This window comes from Euprymna scolopes, chromosome 7 (assembly GCF_053919585.1).
Source record: "Euprymna scolopes isolate OS-2025 chromosome 7, ASM5391958v1, whole genome shotgun sequence".
Classification (NCBI taxonomy): domain Eukaryota; kingdom Metazoa; phylum Mollusca; class Cephalopoda; order Sepiida; family Sepiolidae; genus Euprymna; species Euprymna scolopes.
The window spans coordinates 98,854,219-98,872,835 of NC_136488.1; the positions used below are offsets into that span (position 1 = coordinate 98,854,219).

The 18,617-nt window shown below is 36.0% G+C and overlaps 2 protein-coding genes across 4 annotated transcripts in view; both read left to right on the forward strand.

Moving 5' to 3' along the window:
• Positions 1–18,617, forward strand: part of LOC145279856 (uncharacterized) — a 1,383,997-nt gene that overhangs the window by 129,780 nt on the left and 1,235,600 nt on the right. The window lies entirely within an intron of this gene.
• LOC145280307 (uncharacterized) lies at positions 7,696–8,463 on the forward strand. Its single transcript, XM_080132077.1, has one exon. The coding sequence runs from the start codon at positions 7,696–7,698 to the stop codon at positions 8,461–8,463; it is 768 nt and encodes a 255-aa protein (XP_079988203.1).

The following is an 18,617-nucleotide window of genomic DNA, read 5'->3' on the forward strand; positions in this document are numbered from 1 at the left end:
ACATGTTTCTGTTACACTGATCCGATCGTTTTCTTTATTAGTCGTTTCTGACATTTTTCTTTTCCATTATATAGTCAGAATACTTTCCACTCCTTCAAGATTCGTCGTCAGAGATAAATTAATCTTACTGGTTTTGAACAATTTATAAAGTTTTTTTTCTCATTGGTTAATTATTTTAATAACTTTACAAACATTTCAGGATGTTATTACTATTGGTAAAGTTTATTTTATTAATAGCTTTTTAAATTAATTAATTATATATATATATATATATATATATATATATATATATATATATATATATATATATATATATGAAATTTATTACTGTGAGTCCAGAATGAGGTTACATATTGTTTCAGATAGGGGGAAAATCCTCAAAAGAAGAGGAAATATCTGACTAGCTTCGTCAGAATTCATAGATAGACTGTATCATCTATGAATTCTGACGAAGCTAGTAGGATATTTCCTCTTCTTTTGAGGATTTCCCCCTAGCTGAAACAATATGTAAACTCATTCTGGACTCACAGTAATAAATTTCCTATATACTGCTCTGTCTACACATTGAGCACTCTAGTCCGGTTTTTTCACCACTGATATATATATATATATATATATATATATATATATATATATATATATATGCAGCATTTTTTCTCTTAAGCATATTTCATTAAATAACAGACGTTTTTTCGATCCTTTCCAACTTCATAATAACAGTCTTCACTTCTGGCGGGAACTGGCTGATGTAATCACCATATTTATCATAATTCCTAGTACTTTCACATCCTTCAGGATTCATCGTCAGGGATAAATCAATCTAACTGGTTTTGAACAAAAATGGGGGGGGGGGTCCTTGGTTAATTATTTATCCTTTTTTGTTCCATTGGTTAAAATAGAAAAAAAATGGTAAATAATTAACTAATTTTAACCAAAAAAGGATAAATAATTAACCAAGAAAAAAAAACTTTATAAATTGTTCAAAACTAGTTAGATTAATTTATCCCTGACGAACTCGAACTTAGGATAAACATGGCGATTACATTAGCCAGTTCCCACCAGAAGTGGAAGCTATTATTAGGAAGTTGGAAGGGATCGAAAATAGCATAGACAAAAAACGTTTATGGTATTTAACGAAATATGCCATATATATATATATATATATATATATATATATATATATATATATATATATATATATAATCTGAGAGTGTGTGGGGAGTCTAAAAGATATATTAAATTGATTTTATTTGCTATAATTTAATTGGACCACTAGCATATTCTATATTTCTGTTTAAATGCAATTCAAATATTTTTTAAAGAATAACTGTATTTTGGTAACTTGCACAGAACATGACAATCTAATATGGTACTTATTTTATAAAACATGACAGTAGGCCAATTCTTTGCGTGTATCGTTGTTTAAGGGTTCAAATATGATTCCATTTCTGATCAATTGAATTGAAAGAAACCTTCATTTTTATTAACATAGATGTAAACGCATTGTTTACATGATTCGAGTTGTTTATAGTTTTTTCATCATCATTAAAACGATGATTTATGTGCAGAAATTACTCCGTGCAGTTAGTGAGACTAACTGCCATTGAACTTTTTGCCGCTCATATCAGTTAGTTTGGCAAAATATTCATTTTATTTCGCCTTTTCGTTTTCTCTTACATTATTTCTCTTTTATTCTTTAATTTTGATTCTAGATTTTTCATTCTTTTTGTACCCCCGACAAAAGGAGGGTGGACCTGTAAATTCACCTTATCCATTCGTCCTTCCACACCTTTCTCAATAACTACACCTTGGAATTTTGGGGAATTTTGCACAAACATTAAACATGATATGAGTAAAAAGTAACAGAACGGATTTTCCGGGAAAACTTCGCCCCCCCCCTCCCGCCAAGGGATGCCTTTCGGGTTGAAATGGCTAAAATTGACACTTTTGTGCTTTTTAAAAAAAGAATTGATGCCTTAGACTTTTATAAAACTTTCTTAAAATTTTTTAACTAACTGATTTCTATATAATTTTGTTTGTCTATACTTCACAATAACTCTTGGGTGCGACCCAGGGGCTCTTTTAGGGCTAATAAAAACACTCCATTTTTGGGACTATTTTACCATATTTGTCCAAAATTTTCTGTGTATGTTTATTTAGCAGTTTTGCATGGTGCTGAACTCAAATTTAAATGTGTTGAAGCCTTGGGGACTTTTGGGGCTACATGGGGATGGGCAAATGATGGACTTAGTAATTTCTTTTTTTGCATGATGCAGAACTCAAATTTACATATGTTAATGCCTAAAACTATACCGTTTGTTCATATTCACCAGGATTTGAGTTCCCTGGGGGCTTTTGGGGCTTAATGGGGGGGGGGGCAATCGGCAAATTCTGAACTTTTTTTATGCCTTGTTCACTGTGCACTCACGGAAGACCATGCATGCTTCATTTGTTTGTTTTTTTCATTTCTCACCTTTCAATCCACTTTCAAAATATCAAGTATCAAAATACTAGCAGAAACATCCGACGTTGCCCGGTCTTGAATGATCATCAACGAATAGTTCATACTACCATATTTTTATTGTTATCGAAATCTGTGAAATCGCCCATTTTTTTTTTTTTTTTTTTTTTTGCTTGCTCTATCGCAGTGTATCTAGAGGAAGCTTCATATGCTTGCCTGCAATGATTTATTCCACAATACATTTTAGTTTACATTGCACTATAGAGAACCTACTGTTGATTTTATTAAATTACTAGGTGTACCCGGCCATGCGTTGCTGTGGCTCAGTTTGTTAAAATGGAACACATTCCTTAAGAAAAATTGCATTTTGTATTGTTTATTTACTTTTATTACTTTTACAATTTTTTTTTATCAATAAAAGTTGTTTTTTTTTTCCTCAAAAAAGATTCCTTTTTATCCATAAATTGTTAGGGGAAATGTTTTTTTCAGGAAAACTTGCACTTTTTTTTATTAAAGAAATTTGTCAGTAAACGTTTCTTTTTGAAAACGGAATTTTTATTATAAAAAGAAAAGATGAATGCTTTATATGAACATTGTAAATAGTTAGGTGAAAATAGAGAAGTTTGATTTTTTATTTTTATTTTTTTTTTCAAGAGAATGTACAAATAATTTTTTTGTCAACAGATATTAAGAAAATAAACAGAAAAAATACTCCCATCATTAATTAATTATGCAAAAAATAAATAAAATGTTGATTTAGTGTTTCAACATTTGAACAACGCTCGGTTGAATCCGGTGACTGCCGGTCTAACCCTAACCCTTACCATAATTGGAATCGGGGGGGGGGGTCAAATTCTGCATGAGTTCTTAGTTTCGTCTTGTGTTCAAGTTTTTGAGTGGGCTATCAGCGATTGCAAACTAACAAATTTAACCAAAATGCAAAAAATTCAACATTTAAATAATTTTGATAAGTGCTCAGTTAGGGGTGTCAGAAACCGACCTTACGAATGTGTGAAAAAATATTGAATAATTCGACCGCCTATCTTTCCAAGCTTATAACTACTTGAAAAATGTAATTCAACCCCTAATTTTTTTTCAATCGAAGGGGCAAAGACCAAAATTTAAAAAAATAACAGGGTAGTTAATAGGAAATTATGCAATATTTGTTTTTTTTAAATCGGTTTTCTTTAAAAAAGATTTGAAGAAAATAAACGAAATTTAACTTACGATATAAATTCCTAAAAATCACTTACCTATAAAAATTACTAATCAATGTTTAGTTCCGTTCTTCATTGTTAAGAATTAATCCATATTTATATTTTAAAATCCGTTTATTTTTTTAAATAAAATAATTTTTTAAATGCCTATTTGAAAAAGGCGCCATGACGCAAGAATTTTACGTCTGTATCGAAAACCGGAAGCAGTTTTTTTGTTTATTGTTTTGAACTACGGATGGACAGAAGGAAGTAAAAACCACACATTTGCGTTAGTCGTCTAGCCTTGTCCGTAAAGAAATATCTGTTCCCATAGGTTAAAAATAGTCAAATTTTACTTATAAGATTTTGCCTTTAAAAAAAAAAGACATTCGAGGAATTTTTTTTTCTTTTCTCAAAGAAATACATAATTTTGATTTATTATATTTTCATTCTTTTTTGTCGAGTGAAATTTTTTTTTTTTTAAATTCTAAAAAAAGAAAACATTGAATAAAATAGAAAAAATTGTCATCATCGTCCATTACTTACTGGACAATATAAGCAGAACATAGGCTTCCAATTAAGAAAAAAATCAACGTGGTTTAAAAAAAGAAAGGTTTTACATTTTAAACTTTGCAGGTAAATTTCCAAAAAACACTTCTTTTTTGTTTTAATTTACAATATATTATTTATTGATCTTTTATCTGCAATGTGTGATATATAAAACTTTGGTACATAAATTAATTATTAAAAATTTAATAGACATTTCAAAACGGGAGGGTGGATTTAAATATACGTTTGTCTACAATATTATATTCGGTTTATTAGAAAGAGCATAAAATTTCACATTGACCCTGAAAATATCGTAAAAATTTAACCAATAGAAAAATTTTGATTTTTAAAGTTTAAAAATTGAAAAAAAATTAACTCATAAAATTCAATAGATTTCATTACTGTAAAATCAAGAATCAAGAATGCGCTTACCTTCCCTCTCCACCATTATGGACCATTTAACTAATTTCAACATATTTATTCAGTAGCAATTAGTGGTATGCTAATTGCCATTGGACCAGCCTACAATTAGTCAGGGATGGTGGATTGTTCTATTTTGAGGCGCCTGATTGGCTAAACATGCCAGGAGGGGCAGGTGCCACTCTACAAATGCCAGCTGCTCTGGCATTCAGGGGTTTTACTATTCTAGACTTCTGCCAGGAACTACACTCTGTCAATTATTGCATCCATTCAGCACAACATTTTCATTGGATTAGCTGGCTCACCCTAGCAATATTCTACTGCGCTACGAACAATGGAACCTGAGGATTAGGAAGACTTCTTTCTCAAAGCTGGGATTACAGCTGAGTCTTCCAAAATCTATGCCACCACATTTGCCAGAGAAAGACTCACCACAGATCACCTACACATGATGGACAGATCCCTGTTAAAGGAATTAGGCATCACTACTATGGGTGAAGCAATGCGAATTCTCGAAAAAGCCAAGGACCCCCCCTCACAGACTGCCTATGCTAAGGCACCAACCGCCAAACTCCCTTAGCTCCATTCCAACATGACACCCAAACAGTTTAGGAAATTCCGAATCGATTGGGAGGTATTTACTAAAATTACTGACATGCCAAAACACCAGGCCAATATTCAATTGTACAATTGTGCAGATGAATCGGTCCAAAATGCAATCATAAACACCTATCCAAAATTTTTTACCACTGATCCAGACAGATTATTGAACACGATCGAGGCCTTGGTAACCCAGAAAGCAAACCCAATGGTACACCGTATCACATTTGCATCAATGTCCCAGACTGAGAGTGAATCAATCCAGCAGTACCTGGTTCATCTCAGAGCAACAGCACGGGATTGTGACTTCTCTTGCCTTTTCTGCAGCTATGACCTATCCGACGTTTACATAAAAGACCAGCTAATAAGGGGAATAGCAAATGACACACTCCAGACGAACCTACTGGCTAAAGCCGGCTCACTGAAATCACTTGAGCAGAATATCTGCCATGCCGCGGCATTTGAGTCCGCACTACGGGACCAGACTACAATGAGCAACATGTTGGACATATCTGCCTTCCGGATGTCTACATATCGAAAACAGAAGCGTCGTGTCCCCACTAAAAGGAGCCCAGACTTGCGTAAGCCCCCCCCCCTAAAGTTGCAATTACAACAAAGACATGCGATCAACACCCCATTGCAGTGGTTGTGGAAACAGTCAACATGGCACCCCGGGGATGAAACCTCACCACCTATCTTGCCCAGCATTGGGGCCAAACATGCAGCAATTGTGGAAGATCAAACCACTTTGCCCGAGTGTGCCAGTCGATCAAGAAAGAATGCCGCAGAGCTACTGTCAAAAGCGCCGAACTTGACGAGGCAGCAATAGATAGCCTGATCGCCCACATTACATTTGATCAGGTAACGAACAAGTACTCGTCCACACCAATAGAGCAAGTTACCGAAATAAAGGCAACGGTAACCCCATTTTCACCTAATCCGGACCCAAGGAAGAGAAACAACATCCCTGAAAATAATAGCACCAACATGATGATATTCCCTGATAGCGGTGCCACTATATGTCTGGGTGGCACAATACACTTGAAACACATGGGCCTTACCATAGACGACCTGAACACATCGAGGAAAGTTGTTCGAGCAGTCGGGGATTCTACTCTTGAATGTCAAGGTTGGTTGCCGGTGACGTTCAGTGTGGGGGGACACACAACCAAACAAGCCCTCTACATTTGTGAAAGGATAAAACGGCTTTATTTCAGCAAGGCGGCCTGCATTGATGTTGGGATATTACATAAGGAATTCCCAAACACATCGATGGCTATGCAGTCGTTAGAAGTCGAAAATAAAGTGCAGGATACAGAAAACAGGGTCAAACCCCTACCGACGCGTCCAGACAGCCTCCCTTTCCGTGCCACCGAAGCCAACGTCGGCAAATTAAAAGACTGGCTGTTAGGATGTTTTGCGGACACTGCATTCAAGAACGACAGGGTAATTCCCTCCATGACTGGACCTCCAGCACACATTCACCTGAAGGAAGGAGCTATTCCAAAAGCCAGACATAACCCAATCCCGGTGCCTTACCATTTGAAAGAACAGGTCAAGCAAGATCTCTGGAACGACGTGGGGAAGGGCATCATTGCTCCAGTGCCTGTCGGCACACTGACTGACTGGTGCAGTACCATGGTGATCACTGTGAAAAAGAATGGCAAGCCAAGACGAACAATCGACTATCAGTACCTTAACACACAGTGCAAATGGGAAACACATCATATCGAATCACTCTTTCGATTGGCATCGCAGGTACCGCCCAAGAAAAAAAAAATGGTATTAGACGCCGTTGATGGATATCACTCAATCCTGTTGGACAAAGAATCTCAGCCACTGACAACTTTCATCACAGAATGGGGGAGGTTCATGTATCTCCGAACCCCCCGGGGGTATCTAGCGTCTGGAGATGCCTACACACGTAGATTTGACGAAATAATTGAGGATATCCCCCGCAAAATAAAGATCGTCGATGACACTCTACGACTCGGATATCAAGGAATCATTCCTACACACATTCGATTTCTTGCTACATTGTGCAAAGAATGGAATCGTCTTGAACAAAGACAAGTTTCAATTTTGCCAAGATGTTGTGCAATTTGGCAGCCTCCAAATTACACCCTCCGGGATAACCCCCTCAGAACCAATATTAGAGCAATATCCAACTTCCCAGGACCAAAAAACATCACTGACGCAAGATCCTAGTTTGGACTTGTCAATCAGGTAACCTGGGCATACTCGCTAGGACCAGTAATGCTACCATTCCGCGATCTTGTGAAAAAGGACTCACATTTCACGTAGAACCAGGACCTTGAGAATGCATTCAAGCAGTTGAAACAAGCCATTGTCGATCTTGTTCGTAAGGGTGTCGCAACATTTGACAAGAATCGAACCACTTGCCTAGCCCCTGAGTGGAGCAAAGAAGGAATGAGCTTCCTGCTCCTTCAGAAACACTGTTCGTGTACCATGGAAAAGGCCCCCGTGTGCTGCCCAGAAGGTTGGCACCTGGTATTCGCTGGCAGCAGATTTTGCACTGATGCAGAGCGCAGGTACGCGCCGATAGAAGGCGAAGCAGCAGCAATCGCATGGGCATTAGAAAAATGCTGTGTGTTTGTTATTGGTTGCCCTAATCTCATAGTGGTGACGGATCACGAGCCACTGAAGGGCCTGTTTGGTGATAGAGATCTAAGCAAGATCCAGAACTTCCAACTGTTTAGATTGAAGGAAAAAACCCTGAGATACCACTTCAACATACAACATTGTCCTAGGAAATGGCATAAGGGGCCTGATACTTTCTCCCATTACCCAACAGCCGTGATGAACGCCCTCCTTGATGTATTTCCCTTCCAGCCTTCCAAATCAGACACTTCAGAATCCGAGAACCTCAATAGCATAGTTGAATCTACTGCTCTCATATCAACATTTGGGTACAATGACAACATAGCAATCACATCACCAGGCACCATCAAGGCAGCAGGACGTCATGACCCACAGTACCAAAAGTTGATAAGTACGGTACAGCAAGGTTTTCCTGAAACACAAACTCTCACTTCACCTGAAGTCCGTGAGTACTGGGAAGTACGGCACCGCCTCAGCACCCATGATGACCTGGTGCTCTTAGACAGAAGAATAGTTGTTCTAAAAGGGCAACAAGGAAATATACTGCGCTGTCTGCATTCAGCACATCAGGGCATAACTGGAATGAAAGCCCAAGCAAACGAATCCATATATTGACCTGGAATGAATGCCTCCATGCGCAATACCAGGGAGAACTGCATGACTTGTACAAGGATCGCACCGAGCCAGCCCCAGGAACCAATTACATTGACACAGTCCCCAGAGTGGCCGTTCCAGCAGATTGTCATGGATCTGTTCCACGTTGGTGACCGCAGATACCTTGCTTGCGCTGACAGATTAACTGGCTGGCTCATCTTGTACCACCTAAGCCAAGGGCAGGCAACCGCCTCTCGGCTCATCTCAATCTGTCGGGAGATATTTCAAGCATATGGTTCCCAAGAAGAACTCAGCAGTGATGGTGGCCCGCCGTTCACATCCCTCCCATTCAAGCAGTTTCTAGAGAAATGGTCTGTAAAGCACAGGTTATCATCTGTGGCCTATCCACAATCCAATGGTCGAGCGGAGCTAGCTGTCAAAACAGCCAAGAGGGTTGTAGATGGCAACATATGACCACAAGAGTTCTTAGATAACGACAAGGCTGCCAGGGCCATCCTACAATACAGAAATACCCCTATACAGGGTATCGGTCTACCCCCAGCACAGCTTCTGCTCCACAGGCGACTTTGAGACTACCTCCCCTCTCACCCGACCCTTTACAAGTCACATCCGGAATGGATCGCCGCAGCTCGAAAGCGCGAGATAACCCTGTCTCGGCGCGACACGCGGCTCATAGAGATGTATAACCGTACAGCCCATTCTCTCCGCCCACTACAAAGTGGGGACTTGTTCGTACTACAAAGAAACAACCGTCTCTGGGACATCACTGGTCGGGTGATTGAAGCCCTCCTCAATCGGCAGTACCGTATCAGAGTTGATGGCTCTGATAGAATCACCTTGCGGAATCGGCGGTTCCTTAAAAAACTTGAGACTCCCACATCTCCAAAGCCCATCCCAAGCGCGTTACCAGGGGCCCCACCTCACATACCCCAAGTGGGGACTTGTTCGTACTACAAAGAAACAACCGTCTCTGGGACATCACTGGTCGGGTGATTGAAGCCCTCCTCAATCGGCAGTACCGTATCAGAGTTGATGGCTCTGATAGAATCACCTTGCGGAATCGGCGGTTCCTTAAAAAACTTGAGACTCCCACATCTCCAAAGCCCATCCCAAGCGCGTTACCAGGGGCCCCACCTCACATACCCCAAGTGACAGAGACAAAGAGCCCTGTCATACCAGACCCTCAATTTGACCTTCGGACACAGCAACCCAGCAGTAACATCACTCCAGAAGAAGCACCTGAACCTCCTAGACCAATGCCAGCCAAGTCGGCGCGGGCACGTGCGAGGCTATTCCCATATAATCAACCTGGCCGTGAGGAGCTCATTCCTCCTCGGAGGCCATTACCCCCACGTGATGGGGGAGGGGAGATGTAGAATCAAGAATGCGCTTACCTTCCCTCTCCACCATTATGGACCATTTATCTAATTTCAACATATTTATTCAGCAGCAATTAGTGGTATGCTAATTGCCATTGGACCAGCCAACAATTAGTCAGGGATGGTGGATTGTTCTATTTTGAGGCGCCTGATTGGCTAAACATGCCAGGAGGGGCAGGTGCCACTCTACAAATGCCAGCTGCTCTGGCATTCAGGGGTTTTACTGTTCTAAACTTCTGCCAGGAACTACACTCTGTCAATTATCACATCCATTCAGCACAACATCTTCATTAGATTAGCTGGCTCACCCTAGCAATATTCTACACATTACGTAAAAAAATGGCTGCATGAAGGCGCGCCGGCACTTTGTAAACACTATTTTTTTTTTTTAAATAAAAAATAATATTTCTATTATTTTTTTAAACAACTTTAATAGTTTATTTTGGAAGTATATTCCATAAAGAAAATAAACAACCCACTTTTAAAAGAGAAATTACGAGTTTTTTATATTTTATTCGCAGTTTCGTGTTAGGGGTTTCAAAAATTCCCCCTAAATTCTAATACACCTAGTGCTCAGCTTCTAATACAAATCCTAGTAAATCAATACCCCTTATTGGCACGGTTGTTGTAAAAATGGAACGGAAACTTAAATTTCGCTCCGTTTTAATTTATTTTTTTTAATTTTGCCCCCCAAACGAATATAATCAAAAGAATAACATTCGACAATTGTACTTTATAAATAAAAAACACAAAATGTTAAAAAAAAAAAAAAAAGTTATTAACGGAAAGGAAATAATTCCATTTGTAAGCGAAAAAAGTCAGTTTGGTATATCTTTTTATTATTTTTTTTTTGGTATATCTTTTTATTATTTTTTGGAAATGTCGACATTTATAAGGTTGTCTGGTACGTTTACAATGAATAAACACTCCAATCTACCCATGTTAAGAATGGCTCTCAGAATAGACACCCCAAACCTCCCCATGTTAAGAACGGCTTTCGGAATACACCTTGTCAGCATAACCGAAAACCTATAAAAGTTGACATGTCGAATGTGAACGATGAGTTGGACGTAATATAAAAATGTACCGAATTTAAAAGGGAACTAAAATAAATTTCCGTTCCATTTTTACAACAACCGTAAAGCAGACCATTCTATGCAAATTTTACCTAACTTAGTGTGTTAATGTTATTTTTATTTAAGTAAAAATAATATTTAGGTTTGGATATAAATTCCTAAACTCATTTCACACTAAATAATTTAGGCGACTGAAATAGGAATCTAATTGAATCTTTAATTTCCTGAATAATAAAAAGATGATCCACAATGGTCGATTTGCTGCTAATATCCATTGTTTAGGTATGGGCAAAAATAAACGAATTTCTTTGTAGGTTTCCGACAACTTTTTGATTGTATTTGAAAGATTAAGGACTAAACTTAATTTCCCAAAGGAAAAAAAATATTTGTACACGTGAAAAAAAAAGTTATGAAAAATGTTTTCACGGCGATCTTACCAATTCAGCTAAATTTGGAAGTTAAATAAATTTATTGTAAAAATCCTTTTAGAGATAAATATTAGTTTTCTGGGTCTATTTAAAAGATAATTAATAAAGTAAAGTCCTAAGATATTGAATTAAATAAAAAAAGAAAACAGCTTGTTTGTGCTAAAAATAGCATCGATCGTGCGAGAAATTCATTTTGCTTCGAGTTATATCGAATTCATTAATATGGATTTTAGGGGCTTTTTTTTATAATGTTCCTGTAAAAATTATTATTTTTTATTGTTACAAATTACGATGCTTTATTTATATAAAAAAGCAAAAATAAACACATTCTGTTTAAATTAAGTGAGACCACCACGACCTGTAATGGTGAGACCAAAAGATCCTTTTAGTGATGTCACGTGACGGCAGGCGATGATATGTCCCCAAATAAAAAATGGCCCATCGGTACAAAGAAAACCACCTATTTATTAAAGAAAAATTAAGTATAATGTTATAATTAAAAAGAGATATATAAAAACACGCATGGGTACAGTAAACACATTATACCAAAATGTGGAAACCATATGTCCAGTGGTTACTTAGACTACTAATAACGAACGAACCAAGAATTACATTTTTATATATAATGGCTTGAATTAAAGTTTAAAATGCAAAAGTCAAGTATCATGGTTGAATTGTGATCTAAACAGAAACATTCATTTCAAAGAGCCAACTGTTGATTTTTATATGCCGGGCCTTTCTGCTTGTGCTGTAATAAAACTTCTCAAATGCACTTGTGATGTCAGGCTGTATAAGGTGTTAACTTTGGTCAAAATCTTTTGTTCCTTCTTTTGTCGGATTGTTTCGATTATTGATACTTATCGAAAACATTCAGATACAAAACCTATTTATATTATAAAGTACATTTGTGTGAAATTTCATAAAAAATCGGCCCAGGGAAAGAACTCACGCACACAAAGTTCCTGTTATATAATAGTAGAGATAGAGATGATATGATGAGTTGCTTTGTGTGAATTTTTCGTTTTTTTTTTTGTCTTCATCATTTTTGTCGTTTATTTTATCTTCGCATTATTTATATTTCATTCTCTGTCTTTCATTTTTTGTCTTTCAATCTGTCTCCTCCTTTTTTTAAATTTTTTATTCATTATTTTTCACCCATTATCTTTTATTGTTTAGTTTTAATTTTGTATTCATTCTTTTAGCTTTCTTTGCTAGCTTTCATTTTTTTTTTTGGGGGGGGGGGGTAATTCGTTACCCTCCAATCATTAAATTTTAGTACTTTTATAGTACATTTCTGACCTTTTATTTTCGTTCTATCATTTATCCTCTCCCGTATTTCATTTTCTTCTTCTTTTATTGTTTTATTTCTTTTTATATCACGTGTTCTTTTCTTTCGTTACTTTTCACTTTCATTCTTTTCCCCTTTCTTTAATTTCTTAGAATTTTCATTATCTTTCCTCTCATTTTTCTTTCTGTTTTTTCCTTTGCTTATCATGTCTTTTGCCTTTTAACACTTTTTCTTTTCTTAACACTCCTTTTTGCTTCTCATTCTCTCATCGAATTTGTTTTATTCTTTCGATTTCATTTTAACCCCTTCATTGTTAAATAATGTTCTATTTTCTTTCTCCACCATTTTCCTCTTTCCAAAGAGTGTTTCGTAATTTATGCCCCCACCCCCATCCATTGATGTGTTAATTTCTACATTTCTTTTTTTTTTTAAATTAGCTGTACTTTTTTTTTCATTTTCCCCCTCTCTTTGTCGTCTCTTTAATTGCTCTATTTTGTTCCAATCTTTTTTCTCTCTTTAATGTTTACTTCTTTGTATTCATCTATTCTTTCTCCCTCCTATGTTAGTCCTTTCCTTTCTCTTCTCCCTTTCTTTTATGCCGCCTTTTCTCTCTGCTTCCCTTCGATTTTCCTTACTTTCACCATGTCTACCTCCTTTTCCATATTTCTTTTTTATTTTCCCTGTCTTTTCTCTCCTTTCATCTTTTTCCTCTTCTTTCTCCTCCTCCTCCCCTCTATTTTTCTCTCTTTCCCTTCTTTAATTTTCTCGTTTACCACATGTCTGCTTTCTTCCTCATTTTTCTCCGTGTCTGCTCCTTCCCTTTAATTCACTAGCATTATCAAGTAAGGCTGTAATAAGATATTGAGTTCCTGACCTAAAATGCACCACACATTGATGTTTTTCATTTTCCTTTGCAAAACTCAATCATGTTTCCCAAACGCAATGACAAAAAAACAATTTTTCCCTAAGAAACGATGAAACCAAACACCATGGATAAATATTTGAAAATATAAAAATTTGAAGCAGAAAATCTTTTTCCCGAAATTATTCAATTTAGTATTAAATAACCTGAAAATTGTTTATATGACGTAAAACAAAACAACCAAACCAAACACCATGACTAAATATTTGAAAAATATAAAGAACTTGAAGAATATTAAAAAAAAAAAAAAATACTGCATTTTGGCATTAAATAAACAGAACAGGGTGAGGCGTTCCTCTCCTGATTAAGCTCAAATGGGTCGATATATCGTAAAACAAAACACCCGAACCAGACACCACACACACACACACACACATTATATATATATATATATATATATATATATATATATATATATATATATATAAAGAATTTGAATAATAAAATCCTTTTTCCAAAATTAGTGGATTCGGCATTAAATAAGCCCCCCAAAAAGTTGTAATTTCTACATTTTTTTTTCTTCTTTCAAAATTAGCTTTACTTTTTTTTCATTCTTCCCCCTTTCTTTGTCGTCTCATTTTAATTGCTCTGCTATTTTGTTCCAATCTTTTTTCTCTCTTTAATGTTTACTTCTTTGTATTCATCTATTCTTTCTCCCTCCTATGTTAGTTCTTTTCTTTCCCTTCTCCCTTTCTTTTCTCTCTGCTTCCCTTCGATTTTTCTTACTTTCACCGTGTCTACCTCCTTTTCCCTATTTCTTTTTTCTTTTCCCTGTCTTTTCTCTTTCTCGTAAAAGAAAACACCAAACCTCCCTTTTTTTCTCTTCTCTTGCCCTCTCCATGTGTGCTCTTTCTTTTCACGCGACTCTCTTCATTTTCCTTCTTTCCTTTCTTTTCACCCATCCCCATGTCTACTCTCTTTTCCTCTTTTTTTTTTTTTGACAACCTCCAAACTCCAGGGCTTCTCTTTTCTCAATCTACTATTTATATGTAACTGTTCTCTCTTTTTATTTTCCCCATTTTTTCCTCCACATCCCTCTACTCTAATATTCTTATCTGCACCCCTCTCTCTCTCTCTCTCTCTCTCTCTCTCTCTCTCTCTTCTCAAATGAATGGTGGATTTTGATCTTGCCACTTTGCGTTATCAGAGGATGCTTTTGAACTAATGAGAAACTGAGCAGTCGCTTGTACATGTATTCAGGCACAAGTGAGAGACTTCCTGAATTGAAGACTGCCTTGCCGGCGATCACTACACTCACACACGCACACACGCGCGCGTATGCGTGTGTACACGAATGGACTGGCAGATCTCAGACACATGTTGCATGGCACTACGGATAAAACAAAGCCACCAGCGGCCGCCATGGGATATTGATATCAGCCACTTATTGATCTGTGCAGTTTTGTAGATTGGAAGCAGTGCGTCTTACACATGTGCGCACAGCTTCTTGCTTGCTTTGCTTGCTTTAAACACCCCCTCCCACATTCTGCTCCCCGCCTCTTCCTCTCTCTGTTTCTCCCCTTCCACTGTCAACATTCTCCTCTCATCGTCTCTCGTCTACGCTCTCTTACCCCCCTCTCTCTCTCTGTCTTTCTCAACATTCTCCTCCCATCGTCACCCGTCTATATTCCCTGATCACTTTTTTAAAAATTTTCTCTCGAGTTTCTTACTTTCTCTTTTGTAGTCGTGTATTTTTTTATTATTATTATTAGTAGTAGTATTATTACTATTATTTATTTATTTATTTTCACTTATTGCTTATGGGGAGCAAAGTTTAATACCTGTTCTGATACTACACTCCATCTTTTCTGTTCTAGGACAGTGAAAGAGAAATTCTTCTAGATTGAGGTAATCTCAATTTTTGTCCTAATAAAAAAAAAAAAATCCGATCCTGCATCTCACTCTGTGCTCGGGAGAAGACAAATAAATAGCGTTTCTTCTTCCTCCTTCTCATCTTCTTTCTCTATATTTTCTTAGTTTTCTGTATTTTTTCTTCTTCTCTAATCTTAGATATCTTTCTTACTCCTCTCCATATATATATATATATATATATATATATATATATATATATATATATATATATATATATAATCGCACCTCCAGTCTTCATTAAGACATGCATCTAGAAGAAGGTAAATTCTGATGTAAAAACCTGCGGTCTACTCTATGCTTTGTCTTGTGGCAGTCATCTGTACTGACAAAGATTAGGAGTATACCAAAAATGTGGTTGGTTCTACACAAAGCCTTCACCACTATAAACAAATCATCTGTGCGGATTTCCGAACAACTTAGTTGTTGTGGCGGAACCTCATATGTTGAAATCGACAGGAGAGTTCAGTTCACACACACACACACACACACACACACACACACACACACACACACACACGTGTGTCGTTATAAAAGTAAAGCCTCCTATTTTTTTTTATTCAAAAATGTTGAAGAGCTACGAAGACGGGAGTTGTATCATTAAAACACGCGACCTCTTGTGCTCCAGAATTAATGTTCTACATAGTAACCACCATTCTCAATACGCATTTATCAGGGATGAATGATGGTTGTGCATGGGTGTTCAGAACGTTCTCTATCATACAAGTATTGTTTCAAAAGTAAAGCCTATTTTTTAATACAAAAAGTTGAACTACGCAGGCGGGGTGATACAATTAAAATATACGACCTTTTGTACCTCAGAATTTATTATTTTACATAGTCGCCACCATTTTTAATACACTTTTTCCAGGAATTCAATGATGCGTTTCTGCTTCTGACATACGTCCATAACAGGGGTTGCTTCCTTAGAGTATCACACCGTCAATATTTGCAGCAGAGAGATGAAACTTTCAGACCATGAATGCTTCTGTTCAGTTATTATAACAATGCAGTTTGCAATATCCTCTGATCCATTCAGACGGAATAAAAATTAGAGGTATTACTTTTGGAACGCCCTCTCATTTATGAGAGCGAGATGGAGAGAGATTCCATCTCTTCTTGTTTGGATCTTTTTCCTTCACTTTCTTTTTATTTATTTCTCTCTCTCTCTCTCTCTCTCTCTCTCTCTCTCTCTCTCTCTTCTTCAATTTCACTTTCTTTTTCTTTCGCATTTTCTTTCTTTTTTTTTTCTTAGATTTCTTTTCTTTCTCTCGTTTCTCATTTTCTTCTTTCTATCTTTTTCTTTCTTTCTCTTTCTCTAATTTTGTGTTTCTCTTCTTAATTCCAGTCTTTTTTAATCCCTTTATTGCATTCATTTTTTTTATTATAATTTTTTTATTATAATTTTTTTTTTATTATTTTATTTTTTTTATTATTCATTTCATGCCTCATTTACGATTGATTTCTTACTTTCCTATTTTCCTTCCTCCCATTTCGGTTATCACTCTTCCACCATCATTTAAACTTTCTGCACATTGGTTTAACAGTTATACGAAAGTACATTCTCCTAAGATTTCTGCTTGTCTATCTTCGGAAGCAGTGAGGACTCTGAATAGTCCTTTCTAGCAACTATTTTAGGAATATTTTATATTGGATGATTTTATGATAAATATATATATATGTCCTTTTCATAAACATATTTTTATTTTAAGGCGTTTACATAACGCGTTTTATTTCTTAAGTTTTAGTTTAAAAAAAATCATTTCATAAAATATATATATTATAAAAGCAGCAGTGTGTGTGTGTGTGTGTGTGAATTCGTTCCCTATCGATTTCATTTATTTCACTAACTCTAAATTCTATTTTTAATCTTTATTTCTTTTTATTCGTTTTTAACTTTATTTTTTATCTTCCTCTCACTAATTTATTTTTTAAATTCTGTCTTATATATATATATATATATATATATATATATATATATATATATATATATATATATATATATACTCGCAGGAAGATACGACGTTGCCAGGGATTGAATGATGATCAACGAATGTTTCACACTCCCATGTTTTTATTGTCATCGAACGCTCATATTTTTGTCAAATCGATTGATTGCCTGCTTTAGTCGGGCACCCACTGTAGTGCACCTAAAGGAAGCTTCACATGCTTTCCTGCTGTGACAGGTTACAATACACTGTAATCTACATTGCACGGTAGAGAATCTACTGCTGATTTTATGAAATCTATATATATAAAAATCAAACGTCTGCTTTATTCCAAATCGATAAACTAGAAATTTACACGCCCGTTTTCAGTGAAATTTTATAAGAGTGACTGTTTATCATCTAACTGTGTTTTTAAATGTTAAAAAGTAAAAAATATTAACAAATTAAAAAAAAAACTATTCTACTCCGTTTCTTTTCGGTCGACTATTTTGAAATAACGAAAAATAACGATTCTGACTACACGTGCGTATAAAACGAACCTTTTTTAAACAATCGTTAAAAGAATAACACATACATTGTAAATTTAAGAAATAAACATAAGTAAAAAAAAAAATATTTGTACTTATGCATTTAATGAACCAAACGTAACTCAGCTTGCGTCTCGGATTTCTCCGGAAAACAGAAGAAAGAAAGAAACAAACAATTCGATCGGTGTATGCGTGTTCCTCCCGGACATAACAACATAACAAAAAGAAAACCCTACTCACCGGGGATCGGCAATATATATATATATATATATATATATATATATATATATATATATATATATATATATATATATGTATACCCCAAAACCTCGAAAGCCGTTCTTAACATGGGGAGGTAGGGTGTATTCCTAAAGCCGTTTTTAATATGAGGAGGTTGAGGTGTTTATAATACGCTGGGCACTGGGGAAGTCGTAAAAATTAACGAAGTTGCTATGATTTATTGCAAAAAATGCTAAAACTTTATTTTTGTGACAAAAAAAGTTATTTTTTACAAACATTTATTAAGAAATACAAATGACCGATAGTTTTTTTTGTTTTTTTTATTTAAATTTTTACTTTACTTTTTCTTTCACATAGTGTTGTTATTATTTCCACGACAACGCTCGACTATATCCGGCTGCTGACGTCATGCGCCGGTGAAAGTCGAATGCTAAGAAAATAATTGCACAAAACTTAAAAGTTTAATTCATTTAATT

What these genes read in the sequence shown, in the direction of transcription:
- LOC145280307 (XM_080132077.1), top strand. Translation starts at nt 7,696, where the DNA reads ATGGAAAAGGCCCCCGTGTGCTGCCCAGAAGGTTGGCACCTGGTATTC.